This window comes from Amblyomma maculatum, chromosome 11 (assembly GCF_055883805.1).
Source record: "Amblyomma maculatum isolate TAMU_Amacu chromosome 11, ASM5588380v1, whole genome shotgun sequence".
Classification (NCBI taxonomy): Eukaryota; Metazoa; Arthropoda; class Arachnida; order Ixodida; family Ixodidae; genus Amblyomma; species Amblyomma maculatum.
Genome location: NC_139354.1, coordinates 58,106,122 through 58,133,592, shown reverse-complemented (window position 1 = coordinate 58,133,592; position 27,471 = coordinate 58,106,122). Strand labels below are relative to the sequence as shown.

The following is a 27,471-nucleotide window of genomic DNA, read 5'->3' as shown; positions in this document are numbered from 1 at the left end:
TTTTTCTTCCCAAGACTGACCGCAAGTTCATTCCACGAAGATGATCGTGCCCAGAAGTTGAAATTGTGTAGTCATTCACACAATGGCACTGGAAACGTAGCAGGAACACCACGCATCATGAACTGCTACTGCTCAGTGAAATTCCACACATATAGTCACCTCTTAGCTCTACTTCACGAACTGCACAGCTGCCCTAAAAATGGTGAAGAAGACATCAAGAACTTCCTCCGGGAACAGCTTGACGAAGAGCAGGCAGAACTTGTCTTGCACAGTCATGGCCCTATAGCACGGCCGCGGTCTGCTGTCCCTGACGGCGAGGCTCATCTGGTCGACCACTTCCATGGGATTCTCGCGGGTGATGAGGTCGAACATGCCACCCGTGAATTTGGCCCAGCGACAGAGAGTGTCCTCGGGAATCAACTCCTTTGCTTCTTCGGGCAAGCTCTTGAAGTCTGCCTCGATGTACTTAGGACTTCCAATGTTCTCAATCATGTGGGTCCTACAGGCAAAACAATACGCGCTACTTTAACGTCGATACTACGACTAATGAAAAGGATGTAGTTAAAGTATGGGCGGCCGAACCATGATGGTAGGAAGCACAGTAACGCCAAGACAACCTACAAAATAATCAAGGCATCGCATTCAGATTTAACTCCTAGGGACTTGGAATCGGGCATTCATAAATATATATTTCAATTCAGAAACCAGACTACGGAACACCGTCTAAAAAAACACACAAAAATGCTATTACACAAGTACACATAGCATGATTTGCTAAGATTAACATTTCGAAGAGGGCGCCAATTATAGAGACGAAAATAATGGTTTGGTGAATGGTTTTTGGGTTTTACTTGCTAAAGAGACTTAAGCTATCAAAGAGGCCGCAGTTGAAGGATCTAGAAATTTCCACCACCCGAAATTTCGACCACCTACACTGCACAACACACGGGGCCTGCTTTTCGCCTCCATCGAAAAGCCCCGCTGAGGCCGGGATGTCACTCCGCATTCCAAACTAATATTAAATAATAGTAACAAATACGAAAATAAAAAGAATCAAACCATCAAAATAACGAACTCGAATTCAACAGTAAGCCTGGTCTCTAGAATCAGAATGGAGAATTTGTCACTCAGTTATACTGAAGCAAACGTGCAGATCAAACAGCATCAATATTGCGTCCGATATATGTTTCCCTGAGCATCGATTTGTCGTATCGGTTCTTTCTATAGGATGCACATGCAGCGTCCAGTGATCTTTGATTTGCATGTTCTCCATTCTTCAAGTGACGTTTCTCAGTTATGCAAATTTAAAAACTTCTATCGTGCCAACCACGTGAGCATAGGCGGAAACGCAGACAAACTGAAACTTTCCTGACTTAAATTATTTACGCCTCTGCAGGAGGGCACTTCTGGGACCCGCCAAAGGTCTCGGCAGATCTGAGGAGTGCCACCTTAGACGGCTCCAAACCGGGTGTTTTCTAAATCCCGCCATACTAAAACACATGGACCCGATATTCGCGGGTAGGTGCTTATTCTGCGGGCAGTATGCTGACTTATACCACATGGTGTGGGCCCGCCAGCAAAATACAAAACTGAAAGCTACAAAAACAGCCAGCTAGGGAGGACCGAGAGACGGCCCTGTCCAACTCGGACCTGGAGGCCCAGCGTGTCCTGGTCCAGAGAGCTCGGGCAGCGGCGGCAGCCAATGGCGTTCCGGAATAGGGTCGGCCACTCAACTCCCCAACGAAACGCACCACCCTTCCCAAATCATATCATCGTAAATGACGGCTTTCTCCTCCTCCTTCTCCTCTTTCTTCATTACGCCCAACGAATACCTTCTGATTGGGCCATATATATGATTGTTTTTAATTTATCGACTAGCTTGAAAGGCTAGAAATTTTAGTAGTTCTATTATACGTCATCGTTTTTGTGTTGAGTCATTGTGGACTATGTGTAATAGGAATCGCTTCATTCTTTTAACACAATTTTTTCACCTTTGCTTTTACACGGTTTATGTGTATGAATATGCTGGCCATGATCTGTTCTTCACAAAGATAAATAATCTCCAGTGTGTCATATTTAACTTAAAATGACATCAATTTTCTGAGTTCACCAGAACATATTATGTCACTTAACTGCAGAGTTTGCTCGTATACACTCTCACACTTACCTATTAATCAATGCTGCCAAATATAAAGCGCTTGTTTCCAATCGTCCCCTACGAAGCGAAGAATTGTTGATACCAGGTCTAAGCAAACACTTACAATATTGTCTTCACGCCTCTTCTAGAGCGTTTCATGACAAAATTTGTAAACTTGTTTTCTTCCGCTTCCATTCAGCCAAAACAAGCTCATGTATCTACTTACTCAAATCAGCACACTAGTTAGCGGGTCATGTACATGACAGTTTGAGTATCTATCTCTGTAGAATAGCACAACTACCTGAATTTTTAATATTCTAGCGATTTGCACTCTACTTGCCAAATTTGTGATATGATTTTCCCTTGGGCCAGAGGCACAAAACGAATACGCTGTGTATCGAATAAAGTTAGCGAGGAATTCCACTGAGTCGTGTGCAAAGCGCTGACTCCAAAGAGGTCCAATGTAGGACGTACTTGTACGCAGTGGGTTCCACGGCAGCAACATCTACGCCGTCGTCTTCGCATTCTCTTCGCAGTCCATCCACTAACGAGAGCATGGCATGCTTACTCATGCAGTACACGGTGGTTCCTGGTATCGTTACTCTGCCTGCAAAGCAAGTGAAAAAAAAAATCGTCAGCTGAGAAACTGTAATCATGCGTGTTTTATTTTCACTTTTATCTACAATGGATGAGGGATAAAGATGTGGAGGGAGGGTGGGCTTGCTTACATTTAGTTTTTTTATGTACAGAGCCTACTGTTCAAGTTAGGTCATTCAGCAGGTATACAAGTCTTTTAAAGCCTGTCAGTGTACCCTAGTAACCCAAATTAGGCCAAGAACCGTCACAAAACCGCATCACAAAAGCCTGAACGCAGCCTTAGGAAACAGATGCAATAGTGAATCATTCATGAAATATTTTTTTTTCCTCTCACCTTTTTTTACAGCAAACCAGCTGTTATGAACTTGATCAATAGTCTTTGCGGCATCCATTCCGCCCAAGATAAATTAATGTTGCTTGGAAGCTGTGCGTTTACCTAAGCACCAGGCATTCCTGGATGGGGGTTACCCTGGATTTTATGTCCCGTGGTTGCGTGGTGGCTTTTAGAGACGCTATTGAGGAGAGCACAGGGCTCATGCCGATAAAAGTATTCGCTAGTATAAAAAGCCATGCACAAAACAGGAGTTTTTTTTTTTTTTTAATTAAGCAAAGTGGCTTGTTGCGCGAGTTGGTTGGACATTATGTTAAATCAGTTCTAGAAACACGGGCGGGTAGAAAGAAAAATACACATTGCGCTTTATTGACAACTGAAGTTTTATTCATGAAGCATGTCATTATATTCCCAGAGAGTGATAGAAAGGCGATAACCAGATCCGTCGCGTGACATAAAATGTCACCCTCTCCCTTCCAAAAAATTTCTTATTAGCGAAGTGCAGCTTACGCATGATTCTTTACCATCTGCGATGTTTACTACCTCAATAATTTATATTGCTATTTGGTCCCGGTTTCAGCCTATTACTTCCGTCCTATGGAAACGCGGTTCACACTTGCAGACCTGGCAATGGTCAACAAGATTTCCTTCCCTTTTCTGCTCTAAATTGCCATTATGCTCCCGGATCCTATCATGCCTAAACTTAAAGCGCAGGGCGTTAGTGTGTGCAGATTTGTAGATGATTTCTTGGTGCGTTTTAACCATCATGAAGGTAACTACGGCTGAGGGTGTAGGAGAGCTACTTGCTGTTTTTAATGACTCTTTCGACCCACTAACAGTTACGTATAAAAAAAATGGTTGTTGGCTTCTTTACGTTCCTCGACGTCAGACTTTTGTTCTTTCCACATGAAACCTGCTGGATTTAACAGCCCAGAGGTAACAAAAGCTGGCTGCCATTTAGATCCGCACATTTTAAGCTAGTGAAAGAAGCAATTGTAAAGCTATGTTTTCAAAACGCTCTGGAAAAAGGCTCCCGAAAAATGATCTATGCTATCTTTAAGCAACAAGTAGATAGGCTCACAGACGCAGGGTATCCATATCAGATATTGAACTCGATGGCAGAAGGCATGCTCAAAAACCTCGCACCATAAAACAGCAGCCAGCCAGGCAGCAGGTGGAAGAAAGCAAAAGACAGTCGTGATTCCATATATCCACAAGCTGCCGCATAACTTGAAGAGAATTGGCGCTCAGGTGCAAACAAAAGTGTTTTTTCCGCACCAGACAGGTTGGAAATGTTGTGCAAAATAATAACCTTCCCTGGGAGGAACGTCAGTGGGTGTAAAAAGAAACCCTAAGCCCCAGCGGTCGCATGCGAATAAGCAGTTGTGTATAGAATTCCGTTTACATGCGAAATGACATAAGTTGGTCAAACAGAGCGGTGTTTGAATTATAGGATCCGGGAGCAAAAGAACATCATCATCATCATCATCATCATCAGCCTGATTATACCCACTGCAGGGTGACGACCTTTCCCATATTTGTCCACTTAACCCGGTTCTGTGGTAGCTGCATCCACTTGACCCCTGCGAACTTCCCTGCGAAATAATGATTGATGACCTAGACAGAAAAATTAGAAAGGTAGGCTTGAAAATCAATATGCAGAAGACTAAGGTAATGTTTAACAGCCTCGGGAAGGAACAGCAGTTTACATTAGGTAGCGAAGTACTGGAAGTAGTTGGCGAATATGTCTACTTAGGACAGGTAGTAACCGCAGATCCGGACCATGAAAAGGAAATAAGAAAAATAAGATTGGGATGGAGCGCATTTGGCAAGCACTCGCAAAAGAACAATTTAGAGCTGAAAAGAGACGGGAATCTTGTTGGCCATTACCAGGACTGCAAGTGTAAACTGTGTTTCCAAAGGACGGAAGTAATAGGCCGAAATCGAGACCAAACAGCACGAGAAATTATTGAGGCAGTAAACATGGTAGATGGTAAATAAACGTGTAAGCAGCACTTCCCAATACTTCATGCGAAGGAAAGGGCTTTTCTTGAAGAGAAAGGGTGACATTTTATGTCATGTGACCAATCTGGTTGTCCACTTTCTATCACTCTCTGTATATATAATGACAGGCTTCATGAATAAAACCTCAGTTGTCAGTTCAGCGCAATGTGTGTTTGTCTTTCTATCTGTCCGTGTTTCTAACGCTGTTTTAGCATAACGAGTTTTCTCTTCCATCGTTTATCAAAATGCTTTCGGCGCAAACGGAATTCAATCCCAATACCCAAAATTTGCCCCCTAACGGTCTAATCAAAGAACCATTATAACAGGTGGTAAAAGTTCTCTATAGAGCAGTTTGGAGTTTGTGGAAACGTAATTAATTACACATCACATCACTACAAATCACTGGCTAACTCTTAAGTGTGTGGCTTAAGTGCACAGGAGGCATCGAAAAACTCAATATTCTTTCATCTTGCTGCCAGGCGCCGACGCATTTCTAACCTGTGTGCATTACAGAAACATGAAGCACTGTGAGACTAGCAAAAAGAATAAAAAAGTAAGCCCATCTGACCGCGCCGGTAGGTATATAACGAACGTAAACTGCAGATACAGATGTTCCTTCTTAACATCCAAGAATAAAATATCCTGTATAACTCGTAATCTCCTTGTGCCTTGTAGAGCTGTAGTATACTTACACAGACCGCTTGTCACTATGACCAGACGTCCCTTGGATTTCTTCAGCAGAGGCAGGAATGTTTTGGCTACCCGCACGTGGCCAAATACGTTCACTTCGAAGATGCGCTTGACTCTTTCCATGGAGTTCCACTCGACCAAGCCCATTCCTGTGATACCAGCGTTGGCCAGCACTGCCCATAGAACTGCGAGCCAATGTAGGAAATGTAAGTCAAGCACGTTGAACGGGAAACGTGTAGTGTACGTATGGTACAAATAGCAGTAAAATGTGTTACTACATTTTAATCGGACAAAACAATAAATACGTCGATATCCAATGATTTTCTTTGCCGTTTATCAACTCGGATCTGTCGCAGTTATTCATGCGTTATTCCCTACTTCGCCATGAGCCAAGTGGCCCACGCTTTTTAAGGTCTTACTGTTGGAGAGATTAGCGAAATTGATCCATGACGCAATTTTTCTCCCTCCAGTACCACATATTCTTTTAGAGCGTTGCAGACAGTGTACTTGTGACACATTTGTTGTTATTGTTCTTACGAACCTCCAAATGTAATGACTTCAACAAGGCATATGCATCGTCTGGGAACTAGAAATGGGAGGGCATAAATAAACAACAAACCGTTAGAAAATCTTTTCACTCGTTTTTTTTCCCCGGGAATTGGAAACAGGAGAAAAATCACCGATTACGATGCCCATAAAATATTGAGGAAATTGCTGCTAACCCTTAATACTGATATATGGCTGCTTTTAAATAGGCAATAAAACTGACACGATCGCGAAACACGATTTTTATTTGCTGTTACTTTTTTCGATGCAGAGTTAAGGGCTAGTTGAGAAACTTAATGGTAATTGCTTAATCTACTGAAACACTTCACTATGCCGAAATGCTGCATTCATATTTTCTCCTCATTACAGCGCTTTCCGTGTGATGCGCGAGGCATGAAGAGATGTGGGTTATATTAGTTTTCATTGTTTTGTTTTAAATATGAGAGCGTTCGAGGTGTGAAATGATCTGTGATTTGCTTCCTTTTGCATATAAAAATGTGGCTGCTCCTAACGTTTCAATAAAAAGTTTTCAAATTATCCACTGTACACCTAATCAGTCCAGTACACCAAAGGTCCCTTATAAATTTGAAACAAAATTTATTTCTAAAGCCAAAGGACAGCTCAGATTAAATTTTGTTTGAAAACAATAAATTCATTGTTATTCCTTATAAAAAAGACATAGCAGCTAACCTATAACCCTAGAGTGTCCCCCTCACGCATTTTGTTCACAGATGCACACATTCGAGCTATCTCGGCCATTTATATTTAAAATATTTATGTTTTACTTTCAAATATTCTTCATCACCAGCACCCGCTAGGCATATTTATTTCCGGCACGATCATAACCAACATCGTCCTATGTTTTGCGCCGCGTAATAACTTTTTACTACCAAAGGTCAGAACCAACTATGAGATACAATGCCTTCATTTTTTATTCATATAACAGAGACTCGCGATGGACTTTTTATTTTACATATTTGAAAGACATTGGACTCCTTGACAAACTCTAAATTCACCTTGCATGTTTCCCTCAGGCATTTTGCAAGCTGTGAACTCTATAAGCACATTTGCCGGATCATGCATTTCATTACTTGATTTTATATCATTACTCCACGAAGCACTTTAACACGTATTTAATTGCCGTGTTTTATCTCCCCCTTCAATTCTGTTATTTCCCTCACGATTCTTTTTTTAATCTTTCCCTCCCGAATTCCCCTACCCACACAGAGTAGCATGCCAGCGAAATCTAAACGCCGGCAAAATTCTCAGTTTTTCCATTAAAGAGTCTCTCTCTCTCTCTCCCATATAAGTTTGCAATTCGTTGAACTTAGACATCAAACAAGCAAAGACGCTTTCTTTGTTCAAGGTCAAATTAAAGCTTTTCGTCCTTATTGGGTTTTTCTATGTTATTGATCCTATGTATCGCGGCATCAGTGAGTGTTTTATATATTGTACCGCCTTCTGCATTATATTGTTTGTATATATATATTACACTATGTACGTATCTATTTATTCTCTGCGTTGTTTATTAATACGTTGTGTATTTCCTATTTATTTACTTATCGAAATTTATTTTCACGGGAGGTGCCACCGGCAGTCTTTTACATCGGGACCACTCGCTGTATACGCTTGTAACTTTGTTTGGATTTTGAACTTTCAACTTCAACTTCACTGCAGAACATGGTGGTTACTGGCAAAACCCTATGAGGTGCCCATTTCCTAAAATATTTCTTTCGATGCTGCAAAATGATTACATTCTCTCCGTAATGAATATATCAAGGCAATCACAATAGAAATATAACTTAAACAAATAAACGAAAGCATGCTCTCCACTTTAACTTTTGTAAATGCCGTTAGGTTAAATATTGTTTCACTCAAATGATAAAATTTGAATGGACGCAAAATGAACTGCAAAAAAACACTGAAACTCATCACTGCCTGATTAGAACTATCCGTAAGAAGCGAGTAAAACGCGCCGCCAATGCTCCCTGCCATGTGATTAACTCAATAAAAAAATGTGGTGAACGTTTAACTGTCGAAGTAACTTCAAGGGAAAACCAACACAAATGGCAGTGCAGATGCATTGCTTACAGCAAACTAAGAACTCACAGAAAGGGGCTAGAATTCTTGTAAGCCATTGTTACTATGGACGATGAATATCACTTAAATACGAAGATATCACAAAGAAATAAAGAGCAGTTGACATGGAAGGATTAGAATGTAGATTTTAACAAGCAGAAATATGTGCAAACCGTATTTTGTCATGGTTGATTTGGAGGAAAATGAGGTAAACGATGAATTGCACAATAAAATTCACACGCGAAAAAGCACACGTATGGTCTAAAGAAAAATACGATCCACTTTGAACTGTAGAAGAAAGCCTAAAGGATTATAAAACTATTTGAACGTTAACAATAATATCAACAGAATGAAACAGAGAAAACAAAACGCAAGAACATGGGTAGACCTTAATCCCACCCGACTAAGCAAAAATAAAACAAGATAGACTGAACTGCACAGCAGATTTCACAAGAAAGAAGAAGGCTCAAATGAAAGTTTCAGCTGAAAAAGCAACGCACTAGAGAAAGTTAGGCACAGAAACAAGGACTAAAATTCGTTTAATCGCGCTGTTCCGAATCGCTGCTGCTGTAGTCTGTGGCGCTTCTATTCAAACTAGATATCAAGCTCTGGAGTAGAATGAATGGACAACAGCTTCTACACTCTGCTTTTTGATCCTATTACTTGTTGTGCATAGACCTGAAATTTGGCCAGTTTCTCACATATGCGGCTATGAAAGCCGAAACGCATATTACTGCAGCATTCTAGAACAATGAAGTGTTCTTTATGCATTTTGGAACCAAGGAAATATGGTGAAACATAAGCACAAGCTGCCAAACACTTGGAAAAAGAGTGTTTGCTTTTTCACTGTAGATATAGATTTTGATCATTTCAAATAATTTTTTTTCTTATTTCCACAAAAACCTGCTTTTAATCTGTTTTGTTTTTTATGCCTGAATATTTCTTAAATTTTTACAACCTTACTGGAAGCGGAGACTCACCGTTAGTTCCAAGGTTTTTTTTTACTTCCTCGAGAGCCTTGTGGACTTGGTCATCGCTCGTTATGTCCAACTGGAGAACATGAACGTTTGTCCGTGTGGCCAAGTCTTTGGCGCCGTCACTCTGAGCGTTCAGGCAGCCAGCGAAGACGGTGAAGCCGTCGTCAGCAAAACGCTTTGCAGCGTGGTGACCAAAGCCCATGTCGCAGCCTGCGAGTGACAATGTAAACAAATTCAGTGATATGTTTAGCGTGATGTCTGACGTATGACGTACATACAAAGCCAGTGCAGAAAGCGCCACATTTCAATCAAGAGCCAGGTTTATGCTGACTTTCAGATCAGATTTCTGATGAGATCAGATCAGATCAACGTTTTGCAACCGCACGCTTTATGTACTGATGACTACTAACTCTGTTCTGTTTCTTTTTCCACCCACCTCTTACTGCGTACCAACAATCTCCACGATGTGAGGCCCGCCAATACGTCCACTGACAACCAAGAGGACTTTTATGACCGGTCGTAAAGCGGATTTTGTTATGAGCCGTTCAAGTCTGTGCTGAGCGGCACTAGCTTTCTGGTTCACTCAGGAAATATATTTATAGTGAGATATCATTTTCAGCCATGCCCTCATCTGTGCTCAAGGTCTTCCCCGTTGTTCCTCACAATGTCCAACACCGGGCCAGCCCCGTTAACACTTTTCCAGAAAACCTTTTTCGGCTTATTTGCTCACGTAATGGTTTGGTTTTAGGTTTTAGGGGGTTAAAGGTCACAAAGCAACTCAGGATGTTAGAGACGCCGTAGTGGAGGCCTCCAGAAATTTCGCGCACATGGGGCTCTTTAACGTGAACTGACATCGCACAGCACACTGGCGTTTTGCTTTTCGCCTCTATCGAAAAGTGGCCGCCATGGCCGGGAGCTCATGCAACTATAGGCCAAAGAACACAGTTTGGGTCATAACGGCCCCAAAGCTGTCCATGATATCCTCTTCTGTTGCGAGAAGTCGGTGCAAGGATATAATCGCAAATTGTGTTCGTGAAATGTGACACATTTCGCTATTTCTCATCAAGGCAAGCATAGCAAAGAGATTTCGCAAGACCAATGGATCGCGCCTAATCATTCAGAACGTTCTACTAGCTCTGGAGTCGGTGAGAATGCTACACGTGTTTCACCAGACTACCCATTAGGTCGTTTCTGCCATACGTAGCTGGCGCAGCTGAGCATATAATTACTGCGAATTTCAAAATATCGCAGTCAAATAATTACGGTATCTGTCTACGTTTATTCGCCAATAGGCTCATATGAGCCGTCCAGCCGCTGCAAGAATACTGCTTACTCACTCAAAGGAAACGGACTACCCAACAAACCATTGCCAGATAAATGCCAATCAGCGAAACCAGTACATTGCAGTTAGGCTATAAACACTGCACAACCAGATAAATTCCAGCAAAACCAGTACATTGCAGTTAGGCTATAAACACTGCAGAAGCATTTACCTAATAAATACTAGTCATTATTAGCAGAGACACAAGAATTAAGGTTTGCTGAAAATAGGCAGAGGGCTACCGTAACACATTTTTATTCATTGCCAGTTTCATAAAGAAAGCTGAGGAAAGCTAGCTTGTAGGGCCGAAGTTAGCGCAATGCCAGCCCAGCGAGGTAATAACCTTGTGTGTCCTGCGTTTAAAAGCTTCATTTCTTTTTGATTGTCTTTATTTCATTTTGGTTGTTACGGCGTTGAATCTCAAACATATGTCCATCACAATCGTGAAAAAAGCAGTACGCTGTATAGTATACGCCCTTGCGAGATAACCATCAACAAACTGAGAATGAAGTTCAATCTGGAATGCCATCTCATTCGCATAATATTGAGCGAAGCCTTAAGCATTTCTGGTGCATTACCACCTCGCATTTGGTCTTTATTCGACCTCATTATCTTGCTTAGCCATCTGCGTTTACCTCGAAAGTTTCTAGATTTTTTCTACTCAGTTGGTCTACTCATTATTGCCCAGGCTGATGCCTCCGGATAAGCAGCGAACCTAGACATCAATTAATTGTATGCGAGGCCGAGTAGATAAATACCTTGCAGAATAGCTAATATACTGACTCAGCCTCTCAGTCTCCTTGAACTGGAGTGAGGCAGTCTGAACCAAGTTAAGGAGGATTAGCCCAAGTTATTCGAGTGGTCAGGCTGCTTCTTTCTGAATATTTCCGGACACTTTGTGAAGGTCTTCACAGGTTTGCTTAAATATGAGGAGATATACGATGTAGGCAGTTTAAATCATTGAGTTACCTATGGCAAGTATTACTAAAAAATATTGCTTCAACGTCAGCAGCCTAGTTATACAATTTGTTCTCCGGGAAGATTCATGTGCATTGTAGACTGGACACCTTTTTTAAACCATGTGCATATACCACAGACTTCCGAGCAAGCACCTCTGTGCCCCCCCCCCCCCCCCCTTCTCACACGTCGAAATTAACAGAAACGTGGAGGGGGGCGCTTTGGCGGAACTTGACCGAGATTTAAGAGGACGGCAATATTTCCCGCCGAACAAATGCACGCAGCGCACATGGATTTAATTTTTTATCACTGAAATGAGCAGTCTGGCTAAGACATGCGTCAAGACTATTGGCGAGCTGGCACGCAGTGTGTTCTCAATGCGCTGCCGCCGATGCAAACTGATCAGCGCCCGCTGCTGTTTCACTCGGAGCACTGTTAAAACATGGTAGTGATTTGTTTTTTTTTTTTTTTTTTTTTTTGTTCACCCGCTTCCGCCTAGAAGAGCGGTCATCTGCTTTTTGGGTCGCGAGCGTAGGATGTCTTTCTCGCGATGGTCATCCGACTCCAGCCATCAGCAGTTATTTCTCTACGCAACCCCTCTAGGGTATGTCGTATTTGTTTGTGATGTCTCATTCTGGCACTGAATGGGGTTGGCAGTGCTGCCTAGATAGTGCGCATGCCAAGGATAGGGAGCGGGGATGCACGGTGCAGGAGAGAGAAGGACGCTTGCCCGGAATGGCGCGGCAATGTGAAATTAGCAGTGAAGTGAAGGGAAAGGGAGGCGTTTGCACAGGTGGGGGCTCTTCCGCGGTGTACTCGAGTCTTATGACGCTTAAGGTAACCGTTAAAACTTATTTTGATACGAGTTGGTAGATTATGAATCTTAGAAATGTAACAGCGCTAAAACATGCAATGAGCTACGTCGACTGAAAAATTTCATAGGCAGAGTTGCGTAAGCCGAATTCTTTCAGATGTAGACACTGTCTGAATGATTGACAAAAGCGCAGTTATTGGCACTTCCCAAAAAAAAAAAGCACAATATGCGCTTAAGTGGGCTTAATTAAGAAAGAAATATCGCTCTGAATCTGCTGAAAAACTCGCACAGTTTATGAATTGATCCGCGAAGTTCCTTTCCCGTTTGGCAGTATTTATTTATTTATTTATTTATTTATTTATTTATTTATTTATTTATTTATTTATTTATTTATTTATTTATTTATTTATTTATTTATTTGTTCAATTGTTTGTTTGTTTGTTTGTTTGTTTGTTTGTTTGTTTGTTTGTTTGTTTGTTTGTTTGTTTGTATGTTTGTTTGTTTGTTTGTTTGTTTGTTTGTTTGTTTGTTTGTTTGTTTGTTTGTTTGTTTGTTTGTTTGTTTGTTTGTTTGTTTGTTTGTTTAGAAAATACTACCCGCCTTTGCCAGGAATGAGGTACAGACATACTACCAAAACGAGAAGTACATTGCAACAGTACCAAGTGAACATAGTAAAAACAGAACACGAAACAGTATTCAATATGGATTACAAAGGCAGAGAATTGACAGCAAGATTGAACTTGGCAATGAACGAAGACATTGACCTTGGCCCAAAAAAGGTATGCATGAGAGCCCTATGCTTCATGAAGAGCATGTAAAATGATTTGCAATTGCTACTCAAGCTACTCAACGATATTATAGCGGAAGAACGAATATTTAGAAACATTAGTTTCACATAAAAGCGCTGCAAATTTTTCAGCATGATAGGACGTGTAAGGCGGCGAGATATGAGCAAAACTAAAATTACTTCCTCCATTTTAATTTTGGTATGGCGAAATAAGTAGAACACTTTAATCTTTCGCGATTACGACGCATGGCCAGCTGTTCAAGTCCTGCGGTTCGCAGTGGGGCTTTTGAAGAAATGTTCCAACTGTAACAATTAAAAATAAACCTGGCTGATTTGCGTTGAATAGGTTCCATTTTAAGTTTGTTATTTTCAGTCCGAGGATCCCACACTGCCGCAGCATATTCGAATATTGGGTGAAGAAATGGTTTGTAAGCTAAAAGCTTTACTATCTTGCGTAGATTGTGCCAGTGTTCTTCTCATATAGTGCAGTTATCTTAGGGCTTTCGTTTCAACGTACTATGTGCTGTCGTGACGCTGGGACTAAGTCGACCCGGCCTTCACTTGGTAGCGTGCAGAGACTCCGGGTTGATGAAGGATTGAATCTTCGAAGTTGGTAAAATATATACAAACAGGTTTAATGGCACTTTGAGAAAACTTATTTACGTGAAAAAAGGGTTTAAGAGTTCATAGCGAGAAGCGTCTGGATGAGCCGTTTACCCAGGGCTCAGAGCGTCGTTTCGTGCTCTGCAACGTCCTTAAATCCCCTATGTCCAGCCCCTCTCTGAAGATGCTGACCAATCAGTTCCAGGGCGCACCCCTCATATATCTGCAACCAATCGAACACATCACTGCACTGATGGTCTGATGCACTGACTGGTCCAGTATTGTTTCGTTGGGCGTGGTCACTTGTTGGCGGGTAGAGCTTGGGAATGGCGAGGAGGTACATTTCTATTCTTCTGCAAAGATCCGCTATGCTGGTTCCGGCAAGGGGATTTCCTTCTCAGAAACCCAAGTTCACGTGAGCGCCGCATACTGCTCCCAGCATTGTCCCTTTCCGGCATTTGCAACTCTTTCCTGCACTCACGAGAAATCCTCTAATGGCCGTAATCCTCATGCTCCTTTCTTCTCCTGTACGTCAGCGGACGTGTCACTCCGATCGTCTCCTTTGGACAATAGGCATTCCTCACTTGACAATAGAGCCTCTCGACGGGAAGGGTGAACAGTTGAACAAAAGCACTTCCGGCTATTTCTCACAGGGCGACGTTTCTTTTTATTTTTCTTGACGTTCCCTTGACAGGGCCAACATGGCAGTTGTCGGGTCACGACAAAGCAAAGCATGCTCACACAAAAAGATTCATGTGAACACGCTCACTTAGAGCCCTTGCACAAACAACACATATCAATACCATGCCCACAGGCGGACAATAGTGCGCGCAAGCGCGGACCATGCACGGTCACAGCAGTGCTCTCGTTCCATCGAACGTCAGAGGTTATATACCTTCCTAGTATTTAAAGGCGTTGATAACCAAGAGAGGTTCGTTGAATGCGATATGTATATAACAAAAGGTTATTTTTACGTGTTATTGTCATTGCTCTCGGTTCTATTGGGATTTGCAGTCATTTGCCACGACGAGCACCATTTTTTTATTGGAAATAGAATTCGCTTAGAAGGATTTGATATTCTGAGCTAGAAATTTCATGATAATTTATACAATCGTCTGTGAATAGCCGTATTTGAACATGTACGTTTTGAAAGAGATTGATAATCAATACAAACAAGAAAACAGGACCCAACACTGAGCCCTGCGGAGTACCAGATTTCACTGGGACCGCATCGAAAAGGACACCACCAACAACCACACGTTGACGTCTGTGATTCAATCCATGAGTACAGGCACTCATGTTTTAGTATAGGTTTTAAACCCTTGTAATAGTTTGGAATGGGACAAGAGGTCGAACACTTTCTCGAAATCAAGAAAAACAATATCAACGTGACTATCTCTATCTAGTGCTGCAGCAATAACTTGTGTCACTATGGACAATACGCGACGAAACCCATGCTGGCGGTTATCAAAAACATGGTTCTCCTTTAGAAAGTTGTTTGAGTGTTTTTGTAGATTATGTTGTGTTGAAGCTATTTTTCTGAAGTGCAGAAAAGAGAAATCGGCCGGTAGGAAGGTGTAGTCTTTTTTTCTCCTTAGGAATCGGGTGATTTTTACGAGTGTCCAAACGCTCTGGAACTCGGAGCATTTTAGTGATTTTCTAAATAATGAAGTCGAGTATTTGGCACACCATTCTGCGTACCGTACTTGAAATGTGCTAGGTATTTCTTCAATGCCTTGGTGACTTCTTTGTGTCTAAATTAAACAGAATAACTAACGCACCTTCCTCAGTTATACAAATTTCACTGATTGGTGGCAAATTATAAAACAAAAATTGCGGCGTGCAGCCGTCGTCGTGTGTGAATGCCGAGCTAAAGTACTGGTTGAGTGCCTGCGCTGTTTCTAGCTTGTTGTTCATTCTAACACTATCTGCAGAAAGGTCAAGAATCTGTTTCTTTCACGGTGCGAAATATCGCCAGAACTTGCTTGGAGAAGCAACAAAACCTTTTTTACACGTACTGTGCAGAATTGGTGTTTGGCCTTATTGATAGCTCTCCGCAACGAAAGGCGTAGCTCGGAAATCTTTTCGGCAGCGGCCGACGAAGGGCGTTTTGAGAACTGCTGTCTCAAAATATTCAGTTTACACCCCAGACGAATTAATAATACATTTTGTCATCCATGGATCGCTACGACAAATAATCCGTTTTCTTGGCACAAAATCCTTAATGCATCAGTGAACTAATTTTTTGAATAAGCACCACATGTGCCCAACAGAGGTGCTTCGTAATTCCTACAAGCATAAAAAAGAAGAAAATGAACCGTTTAGTACACCTAAAATATCAGCGTCACTTGCACGTGAGAGCGTCAGGATAATTGTATCTCTCTTCGGAAGCCTTGATGTAGCGTGCAGTTCCTTATTTAGACTTGGCGTTTAATGGTCGGATATTCCCTATAAAACCGTCACACATGCGTTCGGCGTAGAGGGCTGGCGGAAACAGGAAACAGATTCAGAATTACCTTGAGTCATTTTGTACGTGGGTGAGCTTTGTGACTAGTTGGATAAAATTATGAAAGAGCACTACATCGAGAAATAGTTGGGAGGCACCAGTAGGAGCCACTGGAGTGTCAGGCAACCAATTTACTGACGAAAAGTATAAATCACTAGACAACAATAAATTGGCCGAGCGGATTTCGCTTTGACATAGAAATTCATTAGGCGTTTCTAAAAATGTGTTATGAGTATTCGTGGGACGGTAAAGTCCACCAATGAGTAAAACATTTCTCAAGAAATACCTTCAGTAAAACACTTTCTAATCCGTCTATATTTAGCAACCTTTATACCTTCAGGGGCTCTGTATATTATCGCAACGCCACCACCGCGGCCATCTCTGTCGCTCCGAAAAATATTCTAACCACACGGTGTTACTTCCCAGTAGTAAATATCAGGATACAACCATGTTACCGTCATGACTACAACATGGGGATTATTGGCTAAGACAATTGCTCTCTAAATCACTTACTTTGTTCAATATGCTTCGGGAATTGACGTTGATACAACAGGAGGTTTGTTAGAGCAATCTATTCATTGTGACCGTTTTCGACTGCGCCGTTCTTCAATTATTGGAGCCCTTATCTTCAGAGCATTGTCCCACTGAAACATCACAATTTTTTTATTCTTGTCATTTACTTTCTTGCCTTCTTTTCTCTCCTCAACTGTATTATCCCAGAGGTACTTTCAAATAGTTCGCATGGCAATGGACAAATCTTCAGATAGAGATATGCCCTCTCCTTTAAATTAACGCATCATAACTTAAAACATCATCGTTGCTACGATGTGAGCCATTTTATATCGACATCGTGTTATGTCACTAACTTCCGACAGTCGTATAAAGCGGAAATCGAGGTTATAGAACAGGGCATTACATGTTGACTACTCCCTTCGGGACAATTGTTTAAGGTGCGCTCTAACCAGCCAATCAGCGTACGCGATCGGCGATCGCTCAAAGCTGAGAGTCTAATTTTGTCCAATTTCACCGCGTACGCTAACCATGTGACGAAAATGTCCTTTAGCGGTAGAAATCTTTACAAGGTGAGATTGAAGCCACATTCCTTTATCTATTTCGTAGGCACAACTGCATCACTTCATGCACCTGCCTTGGTGCTATACGGACTTCACGTTTCAAGGCAAATATCTATGTCACGTAATGAGATGATCAAAAGCTTGACGTAAGGTCTTTTTTTTGAACACCTCTAGTTATCTCCCGACATCTAATAAGACGTGATCGGGTTGTGGAAATTTGAATAAAGTTAGCTCCCTTCCGGAAAATACTCACGTATTCAGCTGCATTCATTCAAGGTCTACTGCTACTCATCGAAACCACAAAAGGGGAAAGATGACAATAAAAAACAAAATAAAAATGCACCTCTTCGGTATAAATAAAGAGTACCCCAAGCTAGTCGTGTAATCTATAGATGGCAAATTAGTTAGCGAGTTAGATTTTATGTAACTAACGCAGGTGAAGTTCTTAGTGCAGAAACATTGTAACTATTGTGAATGAACGAAGTTGGCTATGTTGTAACGCTGCATGTTAAAGCAGCGAAAACTGAAACAGTAGAATGAAGCATGAAAAGGAAGTGTTCAGAACATTTTCTTCTAATAAGGGAGTATTACTCGTTGACATCCACCCAGGCGCAGCCATATGGTTAGAAAGGAAAGCTACAGAGCATTCTCAGAAACTTCCTAGTTAAAGAAAAATTCCTACTGGTCCAGGGACCGAACCCATCTTTCCAGAGCAGTTGCTCTACAGCTTGCCTTTGTAGCCGTATGGCTGAGCTTGGGTGGACTTTAATGAGTTTTTACTCCCTTATTACAAATCTGCCATTTTGGGGGATTTCCCTAAATATTCCATCAAAACCAATCTCTTTCGGAAGATAACTTTTTTTTACTATTTATTTCGTTCATTTTGTTAACTTTCTTATAATTTATTCAGTGATTAGTAATTGTTATTTGTTTGTTTGTTAATTTAGTGCTTGCTAAATTAGGTCAGCATAGCGGTGACCTAGTCAAATGATCTTAACAAAGCAGATAACGCTACGATTATAGAGTCGATGTTGTTTACATTATAGATCTGAAGCAATCATCTCGCATTAAGGAACCTTAAAACTGGGAGGGTGGAGCTACAGCCCAAAGAAAAACACACACAATGAAGACAACGGAACACGAAGCTAACAAGAGTTGTTCGTCAGCCTCGTGTCCTGTTTTGTTCCGTATGTGCGGTTCTCTGTTAGGCTGAATTTCACCATTGACGTAAACTAACTAGCTTAAATCCATATCCTGCTATAAGCGGAAATTTCTTAAAGGTTATCCTAGGCACCTTCGAACAAGGAAAACTTGCATTGAACGCAACACCGGTATTGATGCTTCTCAAAAATGTGAAAACACGCCTTCGTCGAAGGGCACAGCGATGGACGACAAAAACTAAAAACATTTCCGTGCAAGAATACGTCCGGACTTCTGCTGACTTCGTCCTCGAACTGTTTGCTCCTAAACGCTTAACATGGCCACCAATGATATCGGGTCCAAAGGAGTCTAACATTGGGCAGTCCTGTGAGGTTATCGAGCGCTCGGCGAAGGCTGGCTCGTCAGCGGTGTCCCCGAAATGAGCGCGCTGGAAGCCGACAGGCCGGTTCCCCGCCACCACAAAGTCAGTCTCGCTCTTCTGTAGATCGTATCTCGACCAAACCGCTCGCAGCGAACAGCGGCCGATGGAGCCGATACCGTCAGACCTCGGCGAGATGTAGTCGAGGCTGCCATTTGCCGGCGAGCAAGTGACGATCGTGGCCTGCGTTCCTCTGAGGCCACGGACTCAGTGCGACGCGGACAAAGCCCATACGAGTTCGATCATTTTCCTTCCTTCACTAAGTCACTTAAAAACAACAATGTCCAAGGTCTCGTATCGCAGAAAACCAGGCGTCCTTGCCAGTAAGCGAAGCATCCAAACAGAACAGCGAGATTCAAGAACAAGCAAAAATGCGCGGATTGACGACTGATTCCTCGTCATGGTTCCTGAAGCTAAAAGTAAGTAATTGAGCTGTAAAATAAGTTTATAAATTTGGGACGGAGTAGGAACCAACTTCATAACATTCGAGTCGCGAGACGTGCATGGTTCATATGCCCCCTAAGCTGATGGCTTATGTTGACTAAACGCAGATCTGTTGAATTCGTGATGCGAACGGGAGCCAACAACGCAGTCGCTGCTGACGAAACTGAAGTTTAAGTGAAAATAATTTGTTTTTTTTTTTTTGCATAAAAAGTCCTATTTACATATGATCCGTGTCGAGCTTAAATCCTATATGATGTAGTAAAACGTCCTGGATAAAATGTACCTTCCCCTTTAATCCACAAAACTTGGTTATGATTGAAAAGCCAGCTCCCAGTCCTTGTTCGGTACCCGCAGGATATGAGAAGGCAAAGGTATATCAGAAAACCCGTGGGCGATGAAAACCAGCAGCTTTTATATTTAGGGATAAAAGTGCAAAAAATACCAGAGCAACCTGTCATGGGATGTGCAGCGAATGTCATTTCAGCGGAATACTCAGGCTGCGAAAGCCGATCAGCGCGGCCTAATTTCAGCTGTGCATTCGCCAGAAATATACGCAAAACAAACTGCACCTGTATTCCATACATGGAGAAGATCCGTAGCCACCGCAGCTACGAGAGCAATCCCATAAGGCTGCAATCCGACAGCAAGGCACGCAAGTAGCATCATTAAGGTGCGGAACGGAATTTTTAGATTACACCAAAATTGTATGAAGAGATTATTTCGCAGTGGTTTGTTCCAAGACGTAGGTGGAATGACTCTGGACCTTAAACGCAAGAGTAATTTATTAGTGTATTCGCCTTAACCGTGCCGATAAGGAGCCGCTCTTAAACGAATCGCGTACCATCGCCAGTAAAAAAAAAAATAATGTTACTATGCAAGAGCCTAATTTCTAATTCAGTTTTATCGTTGGTCCTCTTATTATCGCAGCAAATTTACTGTCATTAGGCACGCACTAAATGCCAACGTTATTTGCATAGCTATAATTGATGTCCGCAGATGTTGCACAGTCCGAATCCGCCCGTGCTCGGGAAGACCGTTGTGCGACCCCCAGTGCCATTAACTGCCAGTCGGCTTCCACTGTGTGCCAGCTTTCCTCTATCTAAGAGTTAGAGGCTATTAGAGCGAAATGCGCAGAAAATAGCTAGCATTTCACCTCATCATCAGTAAACAAAGAAATCGATGCGCCACTGCGTTCTTGGTTTGAAGCTGTATTTACGTTTTTTTTTTTTTTAATCCGTTCATTATCCTTGTCACCCTTCGTTATCTAATTGATCCAATTTTCGCACGCACGCACACACACACACACACGCGCGCGCGCGCGCGCACGCACACGTCCTTTAAACATTAAATCACGTTTAAATAGCAACAACTGGAATAGGCATTGTATAGGGAGCAACCCTAGTCCACGGCGCGTTTATACAACCTTCGATTATCGCCCAACGGCGCCACGACAAACGCACGCGTGCTGCAGCGGCTGCCCATCCCGTCTTTGCAGCTTAGATTGCGCGGTGCGTTGTTCAGCGTAACGCTGAAAATGTTCCGGCTTCAGCAGCATCGTGAAATCAGACCTTGACAGCCCCTGCAACGCCAAATTCAGCGAGCTTAGCGGAACGGTGCCGGCAGCGAGCGCGGCGGACGGGCGCTCTGGCCTAACGCACTCCCTGGTCGTCGCTAGGCCTATATTATTTCGCATTGGCGCCACAGCAGATGGCGCTTGGGGATTCAGCAGCGCTGTAGTAAACGGGCTACTCATAGAACTGCCTACTGCAAATCACTTTGTCTCACAACGAAATCAAGATACATTTATTACGGCGCCACCTTATACAAGATAATCAGATGAGCTGCGACGCACCGGCGCCTGCAGCTACACGGTTCTGTACAGAAAATTGCTTTTATCGCAGTTATCCTATCAGCATCTCGGTACGGGTCAGCAATCTTCAATAATTGGGTATTTTTGATATTCTCTTATCCCTATGCTTATTATGTATGATAATAAATCTGAGCACGCTGCCTTGGCACTAACGCCCCCACGAACAGCTTGCAGGAGACGCGGCTGATGAGGCATGTTAAGCAGTGCTGCCTTTGGACGATGCTGGAACGCGTTGTTGCTGCACGAGTAGCACGGCATTCCAGACAAAGCGTTATAAATGACTATTGCAAATGCAGCTTCGGTCTATCGATCAAGCATTTTGTTTGCTGTACATAATTGGTAATTGTCGACGTAACCGAGAATGGCGGTGAGCTGTGGAACAACAGTGAGCCGTGCGTTCCAAGTTTGGTATCTTGAGGCGTAACAAAGGGAACGCCAGCCGTGCAACGACAGTATTAGCCTAATTAGGTGCAGGAACAATGGCAGAAGGGAACCGGTCTTCAGATGCGCTGATTTAATTGGAATCTCAAGTGATCGCAATCGCTGCCAAGATTCAATTATCGTCACCAGCACGAAAATCACCAGTACAAAACACAGCTCATTCCAAAGGCAATATTTTTTTGTTTCTTTTTCATGACACAGAGTCATGCGCCGAAAATTTATTTTCTCCTTGGAAGCTATAAAACCCATGTCGTCTGGGTTACCGATGTTGGCCCAACGGAAAGCTGTGCTGATAGCTACTAGTTGCTTCACGCATTCAAAAGAATGTTTGCTTTTTAATGACAGTAGGAAAATATTCTTCGAACATCGAACGTTGTTTATTTCACAACTGAGCAAAATAGGCTCACTAGTCGGAGGGCGTCGAAGCGCGCGGCGCGCCACTCCGCAACAGCTGCTTATCTGCTGGTTAACCTCGTGGAATCATTGAACACGCGGAACCTTCAGTATAGAACAACACAACTGGAGAAAACAAACGGCACCAGCAGCAATGTGCGCTGATCCGTCAATAACTAAAACGTGAGATGGAGTGAAGCAAGCGTGTAAAATGCGCGGCCGGCCTAGCCGGTCGGCCGGCATTCCGAGATTGTCGTCACATCCGCCTGTTCCCTAGTATCCGCGGAGCCGCCCTTGCCGCTCCCGGCAGCGATGAGGGCGTGACCGTGATGCCTTTTTAACAATCGATTTCCGTTTTTCTTATCGGTAGAATTCAGAAAATATTGTTACGGGGGTAGTTCAGCTTGAGGTTGCAGAGAGCGGAGACGGGAAACAAGGCTTTCACACAACAGGCCTTTCCTGCGGGCACCAGCCGACACTGCTCGAACGTCGTCGTCGCCTTCGCCAAAAACTACCGAGATTCTTTTTTTTTTCCTTTTTATGCGTATATAAGCGCATGCATTGTCTAACGTAACACTACCCCGCCGGCTGAAAAGCACCGTCCCGGTGCGTACTAGCGTCCAAACCAGGATCCGTGTAGTACAGCTTTAGGCGTGAAACATGGACCGTCTCGGTGCGTGGTGTAGAGGTATAGCGTGCGGGATGCAAGGGCGCAATTTCGTATGTCACTGGAGTCGCTTGTCGTAAAATACGGTAGGGTCCTGTATAACGGGGCTAAAGTTTTTCCGAGAGGCCAACGCGGCGAGCTGGAGTCTAAAGCAGCACGAGAGACCCGCAAGAATACTGGGTGTTGCGATGACAGAAATCATAGCGACGTGCTCGGAGGCTGCGAGTCGGTTGCGAGCAGCAACGCGGGCAGCATCAGCTCAGGCTATGGCGTCACGAGCATATGAGCTGGCAGTGGCGACAGAAGGAAGCAGGCTGTCAAAAGGAAGCAGAGGTTCACGGCCGTATAGAAGATAGAAGGGAGAGTAGCCGGTAGTGTCGTGATGCGACGAATTGTATGCAAATGTCACAAACGGCAGCGTTATGTCCCAGTCGCAGTGCTCATCAGAAACGTACATTGACAGCATGTCAGTCAATGTCCGGTTAAGGCGTTCGGTAAACCCGTTCGTCTGTGGATGGTAGGCAGTCGTGAAAGAAGGACGAACGTTGCACAACCTTAGGATCTCGTCGACTATACGCGCAAGAAAGCAACTGACACGGTTGCTAAGCTGTTGGCGGGGAGCCCCATTGACGAGTGTAACGTCGTTGAGGAGGAAAGCAGCGACATCAGCTGCACAACTGGTTGGTATTGCTCGTGTGACCGCGTAGCGTGTGGTGTAATCAGTGGCCCCCGCAATCCATTTGTTCCCCTATGCGGACAGTGGAAAAGGCCCTAAAAGATCCAGACCCACTCAAGAAAATGGGTATATGGGGATGTCGATCGGCTGGTGAAGTCCAGCTGGTAAAACTGAGGGCTTTTTCCGGCGTTGCCAGCGATCACAATCAGCCACGTAGCGGCGGACTGCGCGGTGTAGGCCTGGCCAAATGAACCGATGGCGCACACTGTCGTATGTGCGAGAGACGCCTAGATTACCTGCTGTGGGAACGTCGTGAAGCTATTCGTGAAGCTGTTCAGCTGTGAAGGCTGTGCGTAGGTGCTGAGGGACTACTAGTAGAAGGTCGGGGCCATCAGATCGCATATTGTGCCGGAATAACGTGGCACAAAACAAATGAAGGGAAGGGTCATGGCGATCGGCGCTGATGCGATTGATAATTTCGCGAAGCTGAGTGTCCTGGCGTTGCTCACGGCGAATGTTGGAACAGTCAGAAATAGAGAGCACGCAAGCATCATTGTTACATTCAGGTTGGCGTGGTGTGTCGACTGGATGACGGGACAGGCAATCGGCATCTCGATGCAACTGGCCAGACTTATAGACCACTGAAAAATTGTACTCCTGAAGGCGCAAGGCCGAACGTCCAAGGCTGCCAGTAGGGTCTTTGAGTGTAGGAAGCCAACACAATGCGTGGTGTTCAGTGACTACTGTGAATAGCCGCCCATGCAAGTAAGGGTGAAACTTCGTAATGCCCCAAACAAGGGCTAAGCACTCACGTTCAGATCGAATAATTCTGTTCGGCAGCAGAGAGGATTCGGCTGGCATAGGCAATGACGCGAGGGGAACCAAGCTGACGTTGTGCGAGAACGGCAGCAATTCTATGACCACTGGCGTCGGTGAGTACTTCTGTGGGCGCTGACAGATTGAAGTGAGCCAACACTGGCGGACCGGTGAGGTGGCCAATAAGAGCGCCGAAGGCGGCCGACTGTTCGTGGCCCCAGGAAAAGGAGACTTCTTTTTTCAGAAGCTGCGTAAGTGGACGGGCGATTTCCGTGAAGTTTGGTACAGTATTGACACATGTGATTAACAAAAGCTCTTTGCCACCACCGAATTTCATGCAGTTTGAAAACCGTTTCAGCTTCCCTTTAAGGTTGGAAGTTGGATGACGACAGCGCACAGTGCACATCGCGAGAGAGCGGCGGCATCGATAGTGCTGTCGTGCAGTGGCCAGCGAAGGAGATCAGTTCGCGCCACCACGAGATGAAATTCCTGTCTAAGCGTATTTTGCCGTCTGTGTTTATTTGATCTCTTTTTCATATCAGAGGCCTTTTTCTTCCACCTGGCTGCCACCATCTCCCCGAGCAATGCATATTTCCGTGACCATACGCCCACGCGCAGCCCAACATAGCGGTTCAATTTGGTGCTAGCACAATAAATACAAGCGACGCTTCTCCGAAGGAGAGGTTGGCGCGTACGAAGAAGGTGAAGAGCACATTTCACACGACTTATTAAACTTCGTAGTGCCACACGCAAGCATTTTTAGGTGTGCCTGTAATTTTTTTAATTCGCTTTCTGATCACCGTACTCTAAATAGTGCTTTGTATGGGGCTATTTGAAACATTGTAGAGAAAAGCAGGCCTCCTACTTGGGTTTACAAGGACAGGGTTGAAAAACGACACAAACGTTTAAGCTCTAAACAATTGTGCCGTCTTTAACTCCGTTCTTATAAGCCTAACCAGCGCGCTTTTTTTTTTTTCAGGGGTCTACACCGATAACATTATGGCATTTCCACAGGCGCAGTGCCTTACAGTCACCGCACGTCTGCATTTCTGCAGCGCCGCCTGCTGTACTTGCAGCTTATCGTGTCGAAAGAGCAGACACCTGTCATCGGCGGCTTTAACAAGGTGTGAAGTAATTGCGACATTTTTCAGACATACTGATCGCCATATTTTCAGCCTGCTCTGCTAAGTCTTCCGGCAAGCGAGGGCTGCCCTTGGCAGGTTTTGTTACCGCCAGTTCTACAGGTATAAGGATTGGCATCAAGATGGGCAGACGTGTAACTCATTAGTCGCTGTCGATACAATCCGTACGATAAGTTCAGTGAGCTTTCAGTTTGGTTTATGAAGTTTAACGTCCCGAAACGATTCAGGCTATGCGAAAAGCCGTAGTGGAGGGCTCTTGAAATTTCGACGAACCGGTCCACCACTACCACTGACGTCGCACAGCAAACCGGCGCCTTACTTTTCGGGGGCCAACGAAAAGCGGCCACCGCACCCGGCATTCCATCCCGCATTTTTGGGTGCAGCAGTTAAGTGCTCGAACCACTGCGCCACGGTGGCGGAGCAGTGAAAACTCGCTTCCTAAGTTAACTAAGTTAAACAAATACCTTTTATTTATATCCGAGCATCCGAGAGTATGGAACGCGCAAAACTACAAGAAGCGTACTGTGTTCAGATTTCATTCGCTAGAATGCTGGCGAGATTACATGGGCGCAAATAATCGAGGTGTTATTTGTCACAACTGCCCTGATTGCTTCGTCGGCGTGCCATTAAATTCCGCAGCTTGGGAATTCGATGGTAAGCAAAGTACTCGTTAAAAGTGCACAAGTTCACCATCGGGCACAATCATGCCAGAAGGAAAATGACTGTGACGCGCCATTCGCAAAGCAAATTCAATAGAACCCGCAATATTACTCACTTCCCCATCAGTAACTCTGCATGAAATCCAGAGATTCCTCTGAAATGCGATGGCAGGGAGTTTATCAAGAAAGCATTTATCCCTGTCCAAGTATCATGGCTTCAGCCGGTGCAAATAAATCAGTGTCAGAGAAGGGAGAAAATATCATGGACTAAGACTGCGGCCATTATCAGGCGTCGGATAGTGTCAGAACACAGCTCCCGTGATGGCTGTCTATGCTTTACGTAAGAACTATGCTGCCGTTCGAAACGGGATAGTAGGTGGTGGCAACCCATTGCGCCCGGTTTAAACTGTGTTGGCCCCGGGATCACTCAGATTTACACTGCAGCTACCATCGTCATGTAGCCGAAGAACTTACTCTTCACTGTTGCTATCAGAGAGGGCACCACAGCTACCGTGACTTCAAAGCACTGTGACATATGTAAATACACTCCCGGCACGGAACAATAGAAATTTTCGGACTCACCCCAAAGCAGTTTGGTACGCGCCCAGAATCCTATTAGCGGCTCACTCATTTCATTTTAGCAAGCGGGCCATATATAACAGTAACATTCTTTTTAGTCGTCTTCAATACACCATTTACAATGCATGTAGAAGCTGCTACTGGGCCTCCGTTTGCTGGCTTCGGTGTTATTCATTGCAGATAATGTGCTTACGAAGTATATTAAAGCTTGTAGTATTGTTTACACGTTCTACTTTACCGCTTCAAAATTAACGCTGCTCAAGAGTTCAAGGCGTTCATGTGTTTTCAAAACTTCCCGTGCCGCATAGAAAGAGCACAGAACAATCAGTCATCCCGTTAGCGAGGTTTGCGTCGCAACTATATTTACTGTTATCTTAAGACGCTGATCAGGATACCCTGTAAGTTATTGAGAAATCTTATTTTCCTTCAAATTATACAATGCACTGGGAGCATCAAGATGGCAGATGACTGTCATGGCGACCCACAGTGGGGTCACGCGCCTGTTGCAGATCACTGATCTCTCTCTCCTCACATTCTTTTATAGCAGTCGTACCACTGGGTCAAAGAGGGCTACTCACCAGTCACAAGCACTGCTTTGCCTTCGGTCGAGACAGCTTTCCTCAGAGCCTTGCTCCATATGAAGCACGCTAGCCAGTAGCTGGCCACCAGCGTCAAAATCCATGTGCCCAGAAAAGCGGCCGCTTCACTCAGCGCCGAAACACGGAGACACAACAGCCGCACCGGGAGCAGCAAAGCGGCGCAGATGAGCAGCGCGAACTGCAT

The 27,471-nt window shown here is 43.9% G+C and overlaps 1 protein-coding gene across 1 annotated transcript; it reads right to left on the bottom strand.

Annotated features, from left to right (window-relative positions):
• LOC146173869 (dehydrogenase/reductase SDR family member 9-like) lies at positions 1-27,471 on the bottom strand. Its single transcript, XM_084584115.1, has 5 exons — positions 27,267-27,471; positions 9,365-9,571; positions 5,762-5,944; positions 2,612-2,744; positions 1-499 (listed from the first exon to the last, which is right to left on the bottom strand). Exons 1-5 carry the CDS (start codon positions 27,469-27,471, stop codon positions 169-171), a joined length of 1,059 nt encoding a protein of 352 aa, XP_084440241.1. The 3' UTR covers positions 1-168.

Coding starts and splice junctions, on each gene's coding strand:
- LOC146173869 (XM_084584115.1), bottom strand. CDS start 27,471: ATGCAGTTCGCGCTGCTCATCTGCGCCGCTTTGCTGCTCCCGGTGCGG. Junction 5,945..9,364: donor AAAAAACCTTGGAACTAACG/GTGAGTCTCCGC, acceptor ATTGGCTCGCAG/TTCTATGGGCAGTGCTGGCC. Junction 2,745..5,761: donor CATAGTGACAAGCGGTCTGT/GTAAGTATACTA, acceptor CTTGCTTTGCAG/GCAGAGTAACGATACCAGGA.